The sequence below is a fragment of the Anser brachyrhynchus genome (assembly GCF_964034855.1).
Source record: "Anser brachyrhynchus genome assembly, chromosome: 1".
Lineage (NCBI taxonomy): Eukaryota > Metazoa > Chordata > Aves > Anseriformes > Anatidae > Anser > Anser brachyrhynchus.
In genome coordinates, this window is record NC_137694.1 from 50128097 (window position 1) to 50144339 (window position 16243).

At 36.1% G+C, this 16243-nt stretch overlaps 1 protein-coding gene across 5 annotated transcripts in view; it reads left to right on the plus strand.

Annotated features, from left to right (window-relative positions):
- Window positions 1-16243, plus strand: part of POC1B (POC1 centriolar protein B) — a 51970-nt gene that overhangs the window by 24820 nt on the left and 10907 nt on the right. Inside the window, exons 11-12 of one of the 5 annotated variants that reach the window (XR_013947495.1) lie at window positions 10165-10272; window positions 14790-16243. The exons of 3 other annotated variants lie outside the window; for them this stretch is intronic. Coding sequence is in view for 1 of the 2 variants with exons in the window: in XM_080582496.1 (XP_080438622.1) it covers window positions 10165-10248 (84 nt within the window). In the remaining variant the exon portion in view is untranslated. The remainder of the gene's footprint in view (window positions 1-10164; window positions 10273-14789) is intronic. One more of the 5 variants, XM_080582496.1, reaches the window with a different exon arrangement.

A 16243-nucleotide genomic window follows, 5' to 3' on the forward strand; every position in this document is an offset into this window, starting at 1 on the left:
CAGCTTCTGTTCTTTGTGGAATGATTGCCTGTTTAATTGGGTCAGCCGTCCAGTCTCATAATGTCTTGTTTCCAAAGGGTTCTACATCTCTGTGACTTGGACCTTTTCATCTGAAGCTGGCTCAATTGCCCTAATATGTAGAGGTCCTTTCTAAGAGGCTTCATGTTTTATTCCTGAAAATCAAAGGGGGAAGGGCAGATGCTGGGTTTCTTATGGTCCCACCTTCACTGCCAGCTATCCCCTTGATACTGTTTGTCCTCACTTGAATGGTACTGTGTTTGTATATTATTTGTATATTAGCAGGTATCATCGGCCTGTAGTGTAGCTCATCCTCTTCCCTCAGAGTCTTGCCCTTCAGATAGCTAAAAATCTTTGATTAGGTTGCCAGATTCTTTTTTAAAAAAGACCCATGTATACCTACATTATTCTTTTTCAAGTGTTTTTATTTAGCTTAAGTAATTCTTCTGCCCTTCTGATATGTTTAGAGAGAAAAATACACTTTGCACTTATGCATCCTTAAGGATTCTTGTTCAGAGTTGTTACCATCAAGCATGTAACATGGCAGGGCCCTAAGGAGAACTTACGAGACATTTTGGCAAGTCGCTGGACTGCTGGCAGTAGCTAATCAACAGATGTACTTAATTTTTTTTACAGAAGGCAAGATATACAGACTCTGTTGGATTGCTGTCTCAAGTATTTAAAGACAGGCTTCTCTGTGACAAATGAAAAGCTTGTGTAGGATCTGTGATGAATTTCCTAAAACTCCCTGAAAGATCTTCAGGGAGAGTGGAAGTCTGTACCAAACCTTGTAAGGTTTTGTTGAATGGTTATCAGAAGAACTAACAATAAGTGGGTAAACTCCCATAGATATCAAGCTACTTCAGGAAATAGGAGAAAGACCACTTTATCTGTTTTTTCTCTTGTGCTCTCCCTTTTGACAATCTCTTCTTCACTCTGTTGGAACTTTGTCCCTTCATACCAGTCACAGGAAACGTGCTATTACTGCCCATTAAGATGACTTGCAACAGCGCAAAGGATTATTCCTTTTTCTCCCTTCTGTATAGATTTATAAATAAAATTCATGGAGCAGTATAGATTACTCCAGACATTGCTTCCAATTTCATCTCTCCTCTCTCTTAAAGCAGGGCCAAGCTGGAAGCTGGATCCTAAGGGCCTCATCCAGTTCATTTGTGAACATGTATAAAGATGGAGATTATGCCACCCATCTAGGCAGCTTGCTCTGGTGTTTGAATGGTGTTTCATGATGTGTAGTTAAGAATTTCCCATGTCCCAATTTGTTGCGTTTAATTCTGTCACAGTAGTTCTCTAATAAGTGTCTGGCTCAGACTTCTCCATTATCTGCCTGTTAGATATTTGAGATGGCAGTAAGATCTCCATCCTACCTTCCATGAGGCTGAACAAACCTCGTTTTCAGCCTCTCCTTGCATATCACGTGTTTCAGCACCCGCACCATCTTGCTCACCCTCATCTAGACTTGTTTCAGGATGTCAGTGTCTGTCTTGTATTGAGAAGCCCCAAAATGAACAAAACTCCAGATAGTTAAGGTGCAGCTAAGTACTATTGTCATTTATTCTTTACAGCAATCTGCACAGACAAAACTTTAAAAACAAATATTTTAAAATTTAATACTCTTTATTGTTGTGAATTTAAAATTTATTTATTTATTTATACTTTGAGGTTTATCTGTATGAGGAAGTACTGGTATTATGTTTTCCTGTCACTCTTCCTCTTCTTTTCAAGGAATATTTAATGTCCTCAGACATTTAATTTATTGTTTTATCAAAGCCAACAATTTGAAATAACTTCCATACTTGAAAATGCCTACTCACGTTTTTATTTTCCAAATTTACTTTCATTTTCTTGCACTGAAAACTAAGCCAAGATATACAGAAATAATTTTATTGTAGGGGTTTTGCTGGAAAACAATCAAGTAATTAAACTCTAAATACTGTATCTTTTCAGCATTTGTTTTAACTTATAAGTTGTAAAGCCAGTTCTTGAACACTGAAAAACCTGTTTTTGTCTAAGATCCAAACTGATGCAACTTCCTTTGTGAACTTAGTGAAGGGAACATGATCATCGTATCAGTGGAAAAACTTAAGTGTAATCATCGGTACAGAGCTGCTTTCTTTTGAACTAGAATTTCTTAATGTCTTTGTAATTATGTCAGTATATTGATATTTTCAGGAAAATAGTTTTGAATTTGATGATTCATTTATTCAGGTCTCCCATGTTTACTGAAATGAGTATAAAAACAAGTTATCTGTGCTTAACTAACTGGTATTTTCATAATGCCCTGACTTTTCCAGTGGTAGGAGTCTTCATCTGTTGCAGTTGTTAGAAATGAGGTCTGTGCTAGCCTTTTAAACTGTGAAAATGTTCACTGAATGGGGGTCAAGATTTTGGGGCAGCTGTGTGGGTGAGTTCTTTTTCATTCCTATCTCATTGATGACCCTGAAAACATTACTTTGGAACTATTTTCTCCTGTTTCATCCTCTGATCTTGTAGTTTTGAGGGAGGGAGGGAGGTTGGCAAAAAAAAAAAAAAAAAAGTCTGTAAGGCAATACATCGATAAACTCCAGTCCCTGATAAGCTGTTAGGAACAAGGGAAAGTTGATGATGTCTCAGTAGTTTTTACTGACAGCAGCAGGAAATCACTGTAGAGGCTCGCTAATGTTCCGTCCCTTGACCTTGCTCATGTAAACAGGATTTGGAGGAAGCAAAGCAATGTACTGTAATCTGGAAGTCAGAAAGTCTGCACTGGCTGTGAGATGTTTGCTGTTCTTTCTCTTCCAGTGCTAGTTAACACAAAGTAAGACATACTTATTATTCTTTTTCAGTATGGTTTCTACAAAGTTAAGAGTATGGGTTCATTATTGGAAGAGGAAAGATAACGACTGTTTATGGTAACAGGACATACTATGTTTTAAAATAGAAAGTGACCTAATGAATTCCTTCTCCCTGAAAACCTGTAAAATATTTTAAAGAAAATAAGATCATGTGAATTTTTTATTCCTCGAGGTAAGATGTTGTTAATCAATCTGTATTGATTTTGTGCTAAGTCTCTTAATGCAAATGCTAGAAGCATCTGTATTCTCATTTACCCTATGCACATAGCTTCCTCAGTATGTATTCCAGAGCGTACATATTTTTGACACATTTTTTACTGCCTTTATTTTTAGTACAACCAAAAAATAAACAACCCCATGTAAGTTGTGAAGTGTGGCAGCGATTACAAATTCAGAACTTGCATCTAGTTCTTCCATCTCTGTGTACATTAAAACTTACACAACTATTCTTCTCATGGGAACTTATTTGGAAAAGATCATCTGGGAATATTGTCTCTTCCTTAATCCAACTCTAGAATTCTATAGAAGAGCATGACAAAATAATTTTGTCTTAAAAGCTAAAACCTGCATATTTTACTTACCATGCAACTTCAAATATATTATGATCTGCATTCTTTCCTGGCTTCAGCTTTACTTGGAAATAAACACCAGCCCTCTTCGCTGAGGTTAAGGGAAGGGGAAAAGGAGGGAAGGAAAAAAAATAAGAACTTTACAGCTATATGACCTCCTCTGGGCCCCGAGTCCAAAGTGGAAGGGAACATCCAGTGGAGCAGAATTTTTGTGGCACTTCTCTGTGCCCAGCAGTTGTTAAAGTTTGTCTGAAAGCACAACAGTTTTCCACAGTTTGTGGATCTTGTGTTTTCTTGGGACTTTCAACATTCAGCTTTTCACTTAAACTCAGATTATTGCATGACATTTGTATGCTTGTCTCTACCAAAGGAAAGTTATGTCACTATCCTTTAAATAAGAAGACTTGGAATCCTTGTCCTGTAAGAAAAGACAAAAGAAAAGCCCTACTTGTGTTCCTTGCCCAAAACTCTAGACTAAATCAGAGTTCAGCACTGAGGACTGATGCCAGCAGTAGAAGGGCTTTGATCAAAATTGACACTTACAGACCTCTCCCATCAGTCTTTCTCCCATCCGCTTTACCTTCCTCTGTTCCAGACAGAGCCTTAGCACCACTGCAAAGTGCAAAATTAACATTCACACCACATAATAGAAAACTAATCTCAAAATAACAAAGGCTACTCCCTGAGTAAGTATAGATCTATCTTTTTAAATTATTTTCATATTTTTTATATTTTTATATTTCTGTTCTTGTGATTGCCAGCAAATGTGGTTTGAACAAACTGGAAACTCCATGATCCAGACTCCAAATCACAAACACAGAATGAAATTATGGGATAATGTGAAAAGATCCTGCTTCTGCAAAGTTGTGAACTAAAACTGCAGCTTTTTGTAGATGAGCATACTAAAAACTTTCAAAATCTTTGACTCTCTGATGTCTTATGAAAGCATAAACTAGAAGAATAAATGTTGTAAATAGAGGGACTCAGAGGTGTTCATTGCGACAGAATAAAAAGTAAGAATTTGTAAACTCTGCTCTTGTGTCTAAAAATGTTTCTCTCTGTCCAGTGTTGCTCTTGGAAAAGCAATAGTTAGTGTCCTCAGGGCTTAGAGCAGACAGACCTTTCTTTTCTTTGCATGCTCTACAGGTACAGTGCTTGGGGCTGGGGGCAGAAGATAAGTTGCCTTCTCCCCACCCCAGCTCTGCAGCTAAGCATGTTCAGCTGCTCTCGGGAGGAAAGTCTCCCAGCTCTCCAAAAGGGAGGTTGTTCCCCTAATCCATGGGGAAGCCATGAGGCAGTAGTAACAGCCTTGTCTGTTGTCCAGCTAGGGGTCTTTCAAAGAAAGCAGGGTATATACAAACAAAATAGCTTATCTTCTGTCCTAAGTGCCAAAAGGATGAAACATTTGACATATTGAACAGCGAAACTCTAAACTTTTAAATATCTTTATACAGGTGCAGGCATGTTTAAAAAGATTGGTGTACTTAATCTTAAAAGAGTTATGCTTTGATAATACAAGCATCAAATAACAAAGATCAGGATACGTAAAGGTGAACTCAATATTTGTAATAAAAGAAGAATATGATCCAAATGACCCTTGCATTTTGCAGCGATGGTATTCTACCACAGCATGTAACTGCAGGTTTACAAGTAAAAAAAACAGGAAATGTGTTGTGCTGCTAGTTAATTAGGTAATACTACATGTCTTGATGTTCACTAATAGGCTTCATCATATTCTTTGAGGGAACTGGAGCTTGAGAGAGAGTCAAGTTTTCACTGGAGACGGAATTCTGAATTTGGGCACTAGAGAGTGCAAGAATATAATATTTCTTATACTATTTTTAACCTGCTTTCCTGAGGAAATGAAGCTTATGAGTTTATATTGTTTATGTCTGTCTCTTTCCCATCTCCCTTATAAATATATATATACACATTTTTTTTTTAAATCTAATATTTTTTTTTACTGAGTTTGGAAGCTAGCAGCTGGCAGAGTAAAGAAACTAAGAAGTAGTGCTTCCACTAAAGAAAAAATAGGTGGGATGTGACACTGAACTCACTGATTCTGGACTAGGCTTGGACTAGCTATGGATGATTTGTCCTGTAAGTGCCCCAGTAGATGTGGAGGGAGCTAGTTACAGCAGGACAGCAAGTTCAGGAGAGGGGCCTAACAGGAACCCCTCCTCACCATTCCGATATAAAAGACTAAGCTTCAATACTTAGTTTCCTCACACAGCAGTCTACGTACTTATGTTACCATTGCCCAATAGTGACATTCTTAATGGATGCTGTTGCTGAACTTTTGGTATTATTTCATAAGGTAATTGGCTTACTATAAATTACTTGAGAATGATTTAAGAACTTTTACTTTGTATAAGGTCTTAGTCATGGCAACAGTGCAATGCCTCAGGAATGCTTTCAGGTTGACCCATGTCTTAATATTCTTCCTCTAGCAAATCAGCACTTTTCTGGGAACTAGAGGCTCAGAAGTTCCAGGTATTATTACTATTTCAACTTCCTGAGATACTGTACTTGTGTGTTCTGACCTTGTCTGCCAAAGTCATGTTTTCTCCCACTCCAGCTGGGAATCCAAGCTGCATTCACAGTTCTCACAGCTGATTCTGAGGCATGTAGAAAATGCCCGACAGCTATCAACCCACACATCCAATAACAACTGGTTCCTTCCTCTTCCTGGGGAAGAGTAACATCCTCTGAGAAGAACTATCCCCCGAGGAATGCACGAACAGCAGCAATCCTTTCACACAGGAAATTACTACTATAGCACTTGCAGAAAAGTGTCTCTGTCGCTTGGCTTGTCAGTCCATAATGAGCTTCCTGCTGACCTAGATGATGATTTACTACTGATCTAAATGCCATTTGTGAACCATTTAGCTTAATGGAAGTTAATGAAGTTAGCATTCAGTAGCTCTGTTACTCTAAACACCTGTTTTTTGTTGGTTTTTTTTTCAGTAGTACAAGTTAAGTTTTGAACTTCTTAATATTCACAGCACTTCAATAATTCTGAAATCCCACACTTTGTGGGGCAGAGAAACATGGGAATGTTTGGATCAGTTCATAGTGTGTGACTTTTTGAAAAGGTTACAAGGTTTTACTTTTGTTTATCTTAAGCTGGATAATAAAGCTGTGCCGCAGATCAAGCATGCTAGAAAACAAGATGCTAAGCTGTTGGCTTGCTCTTTGTTTTAAATATTATTGGAGTCTAAGTTTAGTGCAGCATGCTTGCAAATGTGTGGTGCAACCTTGAGTATAAAATGAAATATATTCGGCCAATGTGTTATTCAAAAAATGATTAATGCAAGTTTGTTACAAAAGAAAACACTAATACTATCTAAATCTCTTCTTATATTTCTAGATGACAGTGCTTGAACAAGTGCTAGCAAATTCTGTTTGTCACTGAGATTACAGTGATATCTAAACCCAGAGGGTGCTTTCTGCCTAAAGTCGTTTGAGCGTTTTCCAAATATATCAGTTGTTCTAATACAACATATCTGTCCTTGAAGACCTTGCTGCATTGCTAGCTAGTTTTCTATAAGAGATGTAGTTACTTGCTGCATGTGAGATAATGGAACGACTGATTTGAATTAAAAAATGACATAGGTTACTTAAAATAGGACTTAAAAATTGAGACTTTTCAAACAAAATTCAGCAAGAAGAGCAAAAATGTTTCTCCATACTAGCCTCATCATTTAGATATTTGATGCAGAAAAACTCTGAAAGCCTTTTGGGTCCTATCTTCCACTAAAATAGTTTTGAGGTCAGAAAGTAGGCAGAACAATGCCAAAGGATGATTTCACAGTCACTTTAACTTAGAAACTGTTTTTGTCTGGTTAATTGCATCCAAGTCAATTCCCTGATCTGCTCAGCTATCTAAGCAGTAATACCAGCACAAAGGAAATAGTGGGAAAAATTATTTGGAGATTAAGTAGGAGGTTAGTGCTGGCTGTATCCCAGTTTAGGTTAACCAATGTCCATTGAGCCCACATATCTAATATCTAGAAGGGTCACCTGTGGCGATTGTGCTATAACAGGGGTGTGTTGAATGCATGACACATCCCAAAATGGTCTTTCTTACGAGACAATCCGTGGAAAAACATGGGCAAAGAAGGTGGTAGTAATGGCTTCCTGTTGTTCAGACTGTAGATGACTTGGATCGAGTTCTCTTTTTCAGGGTGAGAGGATTCAGCTTGCTTTCTTCCATCTGCAGGGCTGTAACCTAAGCAGCAGGTAATAGAGACAGAGGCTGAATGGAGCGTGCTCCATTCTTCATGCTTGAATTTGAAGCACTGTAAAGTAAAAGTTGAAAGTGTATGGCATCAGAGGAAAGATGTCTGTTGTCAATGATTAGGGTTTTCTGGAAAAAAAAAAAACACACACAAGAAGAACAACCTCTGTATTCCATTGCTCTTTATGCATTTTGCAATAAATAGTATTTAACAACAACAACAAAATAAGGTATGTAGGAGTTGTGTGACCGACAGCAATGCCATGTATCTCTTCACAGTATGGGACTCTGGTTGAACCAGCTCAGTTTGGTGCTTGGGAGGAGAAGAGGGGTTCTGTTGTCTTCCTTTGTGCTGTGTAGAAATTGTACTTCCCAAACTCCAGGATGCCACTTCCTCACTGCAGTTCAGGTACCTGAAGCACAGGCATTGCCATGAACCTCTGATGCAATATTACAGCACTTTTATTACAACATGGGAAGACCCCTTTCTTGACATAAAGGTTTAAGTGAATTAATTACTTTATCCTTAACCTGTTCTTAGATAAACAGTGTTAATACTTATAATATACTTATAAATTGTAAACAGTGTTCCTCACTGAAAATATTACTCTTCCAAGCTATGATTTGTTCTAACAGTTGTTTTCTCATTTCCTACACATCACTCACATCACTTAGGAAGTATGGACACGGAATTTGTCATGTTTTTGCCAGTGTAATGTAACAGTATCATACTACCTCTTGTTCAGTAGATTCAGCTAGTTAAAGCTGCATAGAAGTTACCATAATTTTTCACTCAATAACCTTACCACATTAAATTTTATTATTTCAGTCAGTTATATATTATGACACTGTAATTATTTTCCAAAACTCTGCTTTCTGGAGCATATTGTTCAATAACACCTCCATCTCTGAGATCTTACCTTTGAACATGATGTTGCATTTGGATAGTTGAGTGAAGTCAGACTGCCAAGCAGCTTTGACTATTTTAGTTTTCAGGATGTCTTTCTTGCAGCTTATGTAAACTTTATCTTTCAGATCACTGGCACATTTTGCATAGGACAGAGGCAAGAACGGATTTCAGTGGAATCATTAAAAACACCATAGTTCCATAGTAACTTCCTAATTTTACTGGTTTTGAAGAAACACTAGCTAGAGATAATTTACTTCATACTGCATTTTGACCTAAAATGAGTTAATTAGAATTGTAGCATGCATATTATGGAAAAGTATATATATTTACTTTTATCAGGAACAGTTTGACTAAATATTTAATTAGCAAGAGATCTTAAGTTTGGCAGATCTTTTTTTTTCCTTTTCTTTCTCAAAGCATATTGATTCACTTTATATTGTAACTTAAATACTTACTAGTTGTGTCGTAAATCAACTTTTCAGTGTTTCCCTGACATTATTCTCAAGCCAACTGTGACCTGTGACCACATTGTTATCCTGTTTATCGTTTCTAAGTATTGATGGAATGTTAGCTTCCCCATTCCTCTGGTATTGTTCCATTATTACAGGATATAAGAAAAAAAAAGCAACAACACCATTATTTACTTGTTAAGTTAGTTTAGACCCATAGAGTATACACTACGTAACCCAAGATTTAAAAATATTTGCATACCATGTAAGTTATTTAATAGTCTTTTTTTTACTTATGGTTGGGTTAGAAAGTGTTTTGCCAGAAATGCAACTACTTCATTCATTGTCTTCCTAAACAGAAGATAAAGGTACTTTATTAACCACTTTATTTTTTTTTTCCTGTATCACTTGTTAACATTTCTGACTACTAAGAATACTAGGATTTCTAGTATTGCTAGGATTTCTTTTGTTCCTGATATTTATAAAGCACAAATAATCCTTGAATGACAGAAATAATGTAGGCTAGCTTCCTACAAATCTGTTTCAAATGTTTTGTTTTAACCCTTTCCCTTGTTTTGAGGTAATTGTAAGTTCTATTTCTCTTGTATGCATTCTGTACTCTCTAATAACATGTAAACTTGTGCCAGAGCCTTTATCCCAGTGGGAGTACTTAATGATTTCTGTCCTTTAGCTGGCAATCTATTCTCAGGAAGCTTATCAGAAATCAGCTCTCTAAGATATCTCTGTCAGATTCCTCTGTCAGACCCTCTTAAATCTGCAACAAGTTCAAAACTTACAAATGAGGTGTGGAGACAGGCAGACAGAAATGATAGTGTAAGTATTGTTTCCTTAGGAAAGTAGACAAAAATGTCGTTTTTATTGCTCCTAATTCTAATGGCTATAGAATTTTTACTGATGCTTTCAATTATCCCGATCTGCTACATTTTATCATTTCTAGTTTATGGTCATTTATATTATTCTACCATTATAAGATGTAAAAAGCAACAATACATTTTATCTGTGAAGGCTCAAACTCCCCAAGAGAAATTTGGCATTTAGGATAGGAATGCCAGCTGCTGATCTGGGATTATAGTGCCAACTGCTTTCATTTTTATTTTTGTTTTAGCATCTTCTCAAGTATAGAGTGTGGTACACAGCAGGGTTATGTCTTCTTCCGTATCCCACTGAGTGTGGCATCTCCACGTGCTGACGAGACCACTACCTGTCGTAACTGGTAGTATATAATTGATTCCACGTTGTTTAGCTATCCCATGCAGCTGAAAGCTGAGAGTATCCTCTTTGTAAATGTTATTCACTTAACTTGATTGTTCTGTAGAGATTTGTGTTAATATCGTCCACTACTATTTTGTGTTAATATCGTCCGCTATTATTAGAAATTATTTCCTTAAGATGCAGGGAGATAGATGACAGGGAGCACCAGTGACACCATGTGTTTTCATTGAAGTACAGGAAACGGTATATCTCCTCGGTATATCTCCTCTATCTTGCATCAACATAGCGTTCCATAAATTCTTGCATCTTTTAGGCTGCTACTGGTGATAATAAAATATCAAAGTGATCTTCCTTTCATAACTGTTAAACTTTTATAGTATTACTACATTTTTTTCCCTAAAAATAAAGAATAGTGGCTGCAACTTAGTCATCATTCCAAAACAAGAGGGCTTTAATTTAAATTCATGGTGATTCTTAACAAAATTTCTGTTCTATTGCTCAGTAAAGCATCAGACTTCAATTCTAAAGAAATGGCAAGCAGGAACAGAATAAAAGTTTCCAGTTTCAATTTGTCATGGTTGAGTGTGAGGACCAGATTTCCAGAACAGAAATTGAGTAGTTTACTGAAGTATAGTGTCATAAAGTGAGTCCTGTACTTGTACTTCAATTCCGAGTTTTATGTATAGTTTGGCTTTCAGCCCTGTTTGGGGAGCATATTGGTGCTCCTGTTTTAGCTGCCAGTGTGACTACTCACGTTACAAGGATGCTTCTTTACGCCATTAAATGTTTCTTTTTGGTGTAGATTAACTTTTGTGTCAGGACTTTGGTAGAGACGTCATGCAAGAATATACTTAACTGTGTAGGCCTATAAAAAGACAATTGATATTAAGTACTGTTTAGACTGGGACAGCTCATATCAGATATGCACTAATACAAATATCACTCCAAGAACCTTCTTTTTTAAACTCTGAATCAATAGGAAGGTGAGCAAGTTAAACAGTGATTTTGTATGTATAATTGTTGTCACATTTTTTCCCATTTTGAACACAGAATACTAATTTTAATGTTTTAAATGTGGCCATTCAAAACAAACAAAAAATTAAAACATACTGCAAGTGCTAGTAAAGTAACAGCAAACATAATTAAATACGGAATGTGTGCAGAAGAATTGCATGGGTGTTTAACAAATTTAAATCTGGGTGGAAGTATGAATAAAATAATACATTGTGACCAGTGGAATTTAATATTTATCTTCAAATGGTAAACCCTTTACTTGGTGTTTTCCATTTACTTTCCTAATACACACACACACACAATTTTAAAGTTTTGCTTGTTATAGCAGGCACACCTGTGGTTTATTTCTCTTCTAAGGTAATATATGAGTTTCTAAGGTTTATATATGTATATATAAAATATATATATATGTCTGTGTGTATGTGCATATACATATATGTATACACACACACAAAAAGTTATATATGTATAAAATGCATATATGTAAGTGTGTATGTATATATAGAGAGACTTTATATATGTATATAAAGACGTATATATATCTCCTTATATTCTAAGGCGATATTTTTTGCGTAGTTTACTGTATGATGTTATTCTTTTTTTAAAAAAAATCACAAATTACATTAATGTTTTCTACTTATATACTTTAAATGAAGAGCAACGTGCCAATTCACAGTGGCCCTATTCATCATAACCTATTCTGTGGAAAAGATGCTATGCGTTGCTGAACGAAACATTCTTTGTGAATTGTCTGTCTGCTTGTAGGACCTCAACTCTTCCAGTTGCATAAGCATCACTACAAAGAATGGAAACTGTAAGTTTTGATAACTGGAGTTCTCCCATAAACCAAGGAGTAATAAGATGTGAGAGTAGTTGGATTTGGAACACAAAGTTGTGAGTTTTCGGGGACACTAGACCAGGTTGCTTCACTTCTGCTGTATTCACCAACTGCCCTTCTGCAGCTCTGTGGCAATGGGATCCTTTAAGAATCATGAGGCAGAGCTTCCTCAAGCTGTTTACCTCGTAAGATTTTGCTGCTGAAAGAGGCAGCAGTTTGTACTTTTTTTTTTCCAGTTGTCAGGAAGGATAAGCTGATTACAAAGAAGCCGTCTATTTCACATCACTAATAATATGAATCAGCATCTTAGTCCTTAAGACATTCCCACTCAAAAGAACTGAGAAAAAGGGGACAGCATTTTGTAAAGTCATTACTTTTCTTCTTTACCCTTCTTATTGGCTCAGAGTTCTGCACTTTGGTTTTCTCCCAGTATCATTTGTGCAAGTGGAGAACAACCCCCTAAATTTTAGCTGACTACTTTTGTTTTTCTCAGTATAGTTTATCCATATTTATTTTAACAAAAGTCATTAACTATGGATGTGATGTTTGTGATAATAACATAATCTGTATAAACTACATTTTGTCGACTCTCAATGTATTTGCATTCTGTCTTTTTAAAATTTAAATAAAAATAAAAATCATGTGAGATGCTGGTTCCAAAATAAGAGATTGTTCCATGAGAAAGTTCTAAGTGCAGACTCTATTTTGTAGGTGAGGACTGGAGTCAGTGATCAAGAAGACCTCTTCTAATAGTATATTCCTGTGAAATTTAAGAATAACAAATGTACTTGGAGTTCAGTTTTACTGAGTCTGTTCCAATCTCCACCTTTCCACCTGCCCCGACCACAAATGTGGTCAGAGTGGTGTTACCATTTATCATGTGCATACAGTTTAGTCAGCTCCCAATGTTTGTTAATTTTTGTCACATTAAGTAGGAAGAAATGGGCTAAAATATAAATGCCAAGTGACAAATAGGAGGAAGATGAATATTTAAAGCCTGGTGGGTAATGAATTCCTTGAGCAATGAAACCCAATTTCTCAGCTTATTACAGAAAGATTTTTTTAATTGAATTTTGATTTTAATGAACTGACAGAACTACAGATCATACTCTTAAATCATGTAAGATGTTTATTTTGTTTTTCTTAAAGTTCCAACTGTCAGAGCCCAAAAATGGTAGAAAATTAAGAAGCATTTCAAGATAGCACTATTATTGGCAACCTTAATGCTTTAACTGTAATTTTTATCGTAGTTGAATTGCTTTTTAATACATCCAAGCAGAACTTATCTACCTACCATTCTTATGTGCCAACACATTTAGCATTTTAATTGGCGTTGAACAGTGTGTGTATTTTGACAGAAGTTTGTAATAGAATACTGATTAAAATAAATGATATTTCAAGAATAAAACAGACATGTCAGACCACTCCAAAGTTAACATTTCTTGCATGTTTGTGTGGAATCCTGAAAAGCTTTCTGCAGTTTCTAATTTTATTCCCTATACAGTAAACTGTAAAATTCAATTGATTTAAGTAAGAGCAAAATTATGCTTGTGCTATTAAAGCAAATTTTGAAAATCCCACCTCTGAACTAAACTCAGCAGTGCTGAGCATTGTTTCTACCTGGACAAATTGGACAACTTGTCCAAAACTTCAGCCTATTAATAATGCTGAGCAATAAAATAGGTCAGTGTAGACTTTTATTTCTGGAGGTATTAATTGAAGCCTACCAAAAGCACATGAATTTAACTTTTCTCAAATTTTTCAAGTTTTGTTTTATCCTTATGGGAGTTTTCTGTTACATAATTGTTAAAGTATTTGATGTCCAAATCATCTCTTATACGTCTGTAACACTTAATTAGTAAAAGCTAATAATTAATAAAACAGTGTTCCTTCATTACATAGTAGAACGGCTATATCCAGGAGATTGAAATATCAAGTTGTGAAATACTGTGCATCATTTTTTCTAATAGTAGCATCTGGCTCTTTGGCAAAGTCTTCAAGCAATTGTGCTGGCAGCGTTGGACTTAACTTTGGACTCTAATGTGCTGGATTGCGAACTGAGTTCCGAATGCTTTTTACTCCTTGACATTTTCTTGTAAATAATTTGAACTGGAGGAAATTGTTTGCTCCATAGAAGCAGGCGTAAAAACACAGTGATATTGTCAACAGCCACAGGTCAAGTGGTATACTCTCCTGTTGCTACCCCTATTCTGAGCGGAAGTCAAAGCTGACAGATCTCAGCTAACAACAGAAGATTTGTCTGTGAAATCTTTCTGTATGGACACTCTGCATTTCCTATCATCGCCTACTGGGATGCAAGCTGGGTTTCTCTATGCAAGGAAGTTTTGTTGACATACATTCATGTCAGCATTATATTGACATGAAGTACCCCCCAAAAAAATCACACTATATCCCTGATACTGTTATACTGAACAAAACCATAGACAGAGGTGCTGCTGTGCCAACAGAAAAGAACTTTGTAGGCTTTGCATAAAGCTTGAAAGAAGGTTGTATGGGTGTACATATGTGTATTATGCCTATATATATATACGTGTATATATACAGTTATATGCAGGTTGGCAAAAAGATGTGCAGTATCATTATATGCTTCTTCTATACCATGGGCTCTGATAATGTAATATGTATATTTGTCTGTGTGTGTATAGATGAAGAGAGGCCATGCAACACAGATTGCTCTATTCTGGTTCTCCTGTGCAACAACCTCCCACTCTTGTGAAGCACCAGCCCCTTGTCTGTTGAGACTGGAGCACAAGGACTGCGGTTCTTAGCAGCTTTCTGCAGGGTTTAGGAGGAGGTTATACATATCCTTCAATTCTTTTTGTCCTGGCACAATCTGTCTTTTAGGATTTTCTCTTCAGTAATCTTTTGTTTGTTCTTACTGAGAGGTGGAGTTGAAGATAAATGTGTCCTTTAGCTCTTCTCATTTAAATACAGTGTAACTTTGATAAAGATTAGTTTTGCCCCAACAGGTTAAGTAGAACAGACAGTTATCTAAGAGAAATCAATTACATATTGTAAAGTATTTTACATAGCTTGAGAGATTAAAGTTTAGAAAAATTACTGTGGTTTGGGTTTCTTAGGATTAAATGTGTCTTCCAATGTGGAAATTCCTTCATTTGGATTTGTTGAACAGTCTCTTTTTATTTTAAATTCTTTTTGAACAATTCCAATTAATATAATAGGCGACTTTGCCAGCCATTTGAATGAGATGGATGAAGTGCTAGCACACATTCTTTAAGACTCCACTCAATAAATTATACTGTTACCACCTATTGTTTTTATATAAAGTTCAGTTAAATTCATTTAGCTAGCTGTTGGTCTAAAGCAGAGACTTTCAGTTAGTTTCTTAAGCAGAAGGAAGACATGGGAAGAATTCACGAGCAGGCAATCCAGAAGCACAGCTATCATTTCTCTGAGTAAATGTGATGAAGATGCTCTGCTCTCACTCACACTAAGGCAGGTAACCCTGCCTCCTTCCCTCCATGGATTCGTTGCCTTCTGTGACGCTCCCAGTCTGCTAAATCAAGTATAGGAAGTTTAACCACATGCTACATAGAAAGTTTTCGTTTTTTTTTTAGATCTTTTTTTATTCATTAATATTTTTAGTATCAAATATAGCAGAATATTCTATTTATAGTGTTAGAAAGGAGGTCTTGTCCATATAGGGTTATTCATCTGACTTCATTATTTCATTTCTAATATCTATTTCATGTTTCCAGTTTCTGCTACAAGTATTCCTCCTGCCCTCCAATTTTTCCTTGCCCTAGTATGGATAAGAAGTTCATGCAGAGTATTTAATGTTTTTATTAGCACTCTGTATGGGTAAAAACAAGTCATCGCTTGAAACTTTAACACTGATTGTAGCTATAAGATGTTCCCTTAGATGTGCACATACATAGTCCAAAGTAATTTGCTTAATTAAAAAAGGCTATTTTATTTTGCAGTTGTGATTAGGGGGGAATGTTTCTGTGGTTTCACACTATTTGTCCTCAGTTTTACAAAGCTTCCTGCTGAAGGTGAAGATACACTGAAGATCATTTATTACCCTCCTTTACCTTTATGCCATAGCGTACATATTGTTATTTTCAGTCCCTGTGGT